Source organism: Anneissia japonica, unplaced genomic scaffold (assembly GCF_011630105.1).
Source record: "Anneissia japonica isolate Jap-2015-1 unplaced genomic scaffold, ASM1163010v1 scaffold285021_len193445_cov190, whole genome shotgun sequence".
Lineage (NCBI taxonomy): Eukaryota > Metazoa > Echinodermata > Crinoidea > Comatulida > Comatulidae > Anneissia > Anneissia japonica.
This window is the reverse complement of record NW_022718003.1, coordinates 13911-17297: the sequence shown is the minus strand read 5'-3', so window position 1 is coordinate 17297 and position 3387 is coordinate 13911. Positions and strand designations below refer to the sequence as shown.

The following is a 3387-nucleotide window of genomic DNA, read 5'->3' as shown; positions in this document are numbered from 1 at the left end:
AATCCCCAGGTATAATCCCACCCCCCACCCATCTCCCCCCCCCCCAAAAAAAAAAGATTGTGGCAATAATTATTTTAATATATTATTTATAAAATCGTGATCGATGAATACAGTATGAATATGATCAATGTTGTTATTGGCAAGTATGAGATTCGAGAATCAAAGATTTAACTTACATACATACATGAAGACTATTTTTAGTTTACTATTACTGTAATAATAATTAATATAGCTAAAATCATGGAATTTTCTAAATTCTATGATTTCCAAGATCCTGAAAAATTTCAACAACTTTCTAAGGGGATACAGTACCTTTCCATTTCTCCTTTACTCAATGTCATTAGTGGCAGTGGCTATCGGCACTGCTGCTGTGCGAAAAAAAGCGGCTGCTGTTATTAGCATTGCTGTTATTGGCATACAGTAGCTGCAGTGGGAAAAACTGCTGTTTTCTATCGGCACTGCCACAGTGCGAAAAAGCTGCTGTTTTTCTATCGGTACTGCCACAACAGAGTGTGAAAAAATCTGTCTTTATCCATCGGCATTGCTGCTGTGCGAAAAAAGCTGCTGTTTTCTAGGCATTGTCACAGTGCAAAAAAAGCTGATAATTTCTATCGGCCCTGCCACAGTGGAAAAGCTGTAAAAACTTAGCCTACCTAGGCTAGGGTCTAGCCTAGGCGTAGCCTAGAGGCTAGCCCCCTAATTTTTGTAATTTTTTATTTGCAATTTATATTTTATTATGCATACGCTGCTTGATTTAATAGCTAGACTTAGCCTAGGGCTCTCTATCTAGCCTAGGATCCTAGGAGGCCTAGGCATAGGCACTAAGTAAGCATAGCTAGGCTAGGCCTAGCCTAGGCCAGGCCTAGCCTAGGCCAGACCTGACCTAGGCCAGGCCAGGCCTAGCCTAGGCCTGGCCTAGCCTAGCAGAGCAGGACAGGCTGCGCGCGCACCGGCTAGCCTACCTTGAGATTATCTTCGACTTCCAAAGGCACCTGCCGCTCCTCAAACTTGTGAGGTTTATCTTTGGCGGATTTTGCACACACTGCTATTAACTTGGCCATTTCTTGGCTTTAGCACGCCTTATTGTAAACGTTGAGTAAATCAGCAACAATATATCGAAAACTACTTGCTAGGCCTAGGCTAGGCCTATTCCCTTTTCAACAGATTTTGTTTACTTGCAATGTAATTTTTGGATGCATTCCCTGTTCGATATTCGAACAAAATTGTCTATGTCGTATAACAGCAACTTGTAACAAGGTTTACTACGCAATCGGTTTACGTCACCAAATAGTTCGAAAACATTTCTAACATTATATTTATGTATTAACTAATATCAACTTTATTTGTACTATTTTGGAGATACAATTGTTAAATGTATTCACATTTGGAAAACAATATTGTATTAAATAAAAAGAGTATTGATATATAAAACACAAAGCCGTGTTAAGTTAAATGGGTAAATGCTATATAGCATCAACAGAGGGCGACATAGTACTTTTGAAGCTTGACGTTACATGATCGCAATACCAATGGAGAAAAACAAAGTGCATCATGTGGAAAATTAAAGAAAAGATAAAAATAATTCGATAAAAGTAAATACTTTACTTTTCGAAAGCAAAACTTTTCAAAGAAAGAAGAAATTGGAAAAAAGTTCTTTATTCATCATTTTCCAATATATAAAAAATTAAAGTTTGCCATTCCGAAGTTTAGAATCATGGTTCTTTTTTCCCGGTTAATGATTTTCGGATATTAGAAATTAAACCAGGTATTCAACCGTTTTTAAAAAATCAAAATATATTTTATATATCGGGAAATTATTTATGTATATCAAGAACTTTGACATGTCATACAAAACAAGGGTTCTAAACTCATTATTTTCTGTAATATCCAAAAATACAGTTGTCCTTACGAAACGGAGCATGACCGAATAGGCCTAAAATTATGTTTGAGTATTGGGATATTGCCACCATACATTGGTTCTTTTTTATTTTCCGTTATCAAAAAAAAAAAAAAGTAAATAATTGAATAAAAAGTTAACCAGGTTTTCGAATATCCATAGTAAATACATAATTTCAACACCTAATAATTTCTCCAGAGTACAAAAATGAGTTGCTTCAGGTACAGGAGATAAAAACAACTGTAGAATTTAAACAAACAGGAAAAGATGAAGATTTACGGGCCACTTTTTCATAACTAATGTAAACTTACATTCTAATTAAAGAGAGCCACGGATTTGCCATATAAGATTCGATAACAGGCCCTTAAAATTATTGCTATTGATCGACTACAATGTACCTTATTTAATCAATCTTAATGCGATTTTAAATAGCAGGCGTGGATCGGGGGGAGGTGGGTGGGGATGGTCCCCTTTTTGCAAAGTTAAAAACAAAGAAAAAAAAGAAAAATTGATAGTTCAAAACGCCTCAAAGGTTATTTTCGGGTGTTTAGAAAACAATTTCGAGGGGCATGCCCCTTTCGAACATCACTGGATCCGCCCCTGAATAGGCCTACATGCCAGCAACTATTTAAAGAACATATTTAATAGGCCTATTATGATGTAGCTGGGCATTTATTTTATGGTGATAAATTAACTATATGAAAAACAGTGTAAGATGAACATTGTTCTGTGTATATTGTTTTACTTTCTTCAATTTCCAACAAATGATCGCTGATTTTCGTGTAATTTTGAAGTATTGATGAGTATGTAGGCCTACCCACTGTTGTCTTCTAATCGGATTAAAATCTGGCCGAATTTTGGCTGATATCAATAGCGTGTTTGGCGTGAAGCTTGTCGACTATCTGGCAACCCTGATAGGGTTTAGTTCTACTTTCTCAATTTTCTATTACAATGCATTGCTGCTACGCACAAGAACCAAAAACGGCCCTGTGAAGTTTTTTGCTTTTATAATTTGTATCTAGTAGTCTACACAACCTCTGAAAGAGTCGCATAAAAAATGCATGCATTAAGCCTATCAGCTGAGGGAAATACTACCTGTACATTGGCCATTTTGGTCAGATTTGATTCACCAGGAAAATCAGAAACTTGCACAACTTTAAATCAGGAACTCTGGAACCAAATTTTAAAACCTGGTTTTGGAATGCAGTCCAGGGTTGAGAACTTACATTACCTCATATTCTTGCTTATAAGACAAGGTGTAAAATAGCAAATTATACTAGAAATTGCAAATTGCAAGTGAAGTGCTGCGAAGTACAACTGCATATAAATGTTCTTCGAACAAAATTATTTATGCGAGTCAAGTGAAAATAACAAATAATAAAAATATAACAAATAATATGAGACACGACCCATTGTCTATATCAGAACAGCGTTGGTACTGTGTACAATAGTGTTTTGCTGCAGTGACATCTCGCTGCTGACGATGACTC

At 36.1% G+C, this 3387-nt stretch overlaps 1 protein-coding gene across 2 annotated transcripts in view; it reads right to left on the bottom strand.

Annotated features, from left to right (window-relative positions):
- LOC117110408 (gametogenetin-binding protein 2-like) overlaps window positions 1-1246 on the bottom strand; it is a 19937-nt gene extending 18691 nt beyond the window's left edge. The window contains exon 1 of one of the 2 annotated variants that reach the window (XM_033253105.1): window positions 963-1246. In XM_033253105.1, coding sequence (XP_033108996.1) covers window positions 963-1061 — 99 coding nt within the window. In that variant the 5' untranslated portion in view covers window positions 1062-1246. The remainder of the gene's footprint in view (window positions 1-962) is intronic. The other variant, XM_033253104.1, reaches the window with a different exon arrangement.
- Window positions 1247-3387: the final 2141 nt, after the last annotated feature.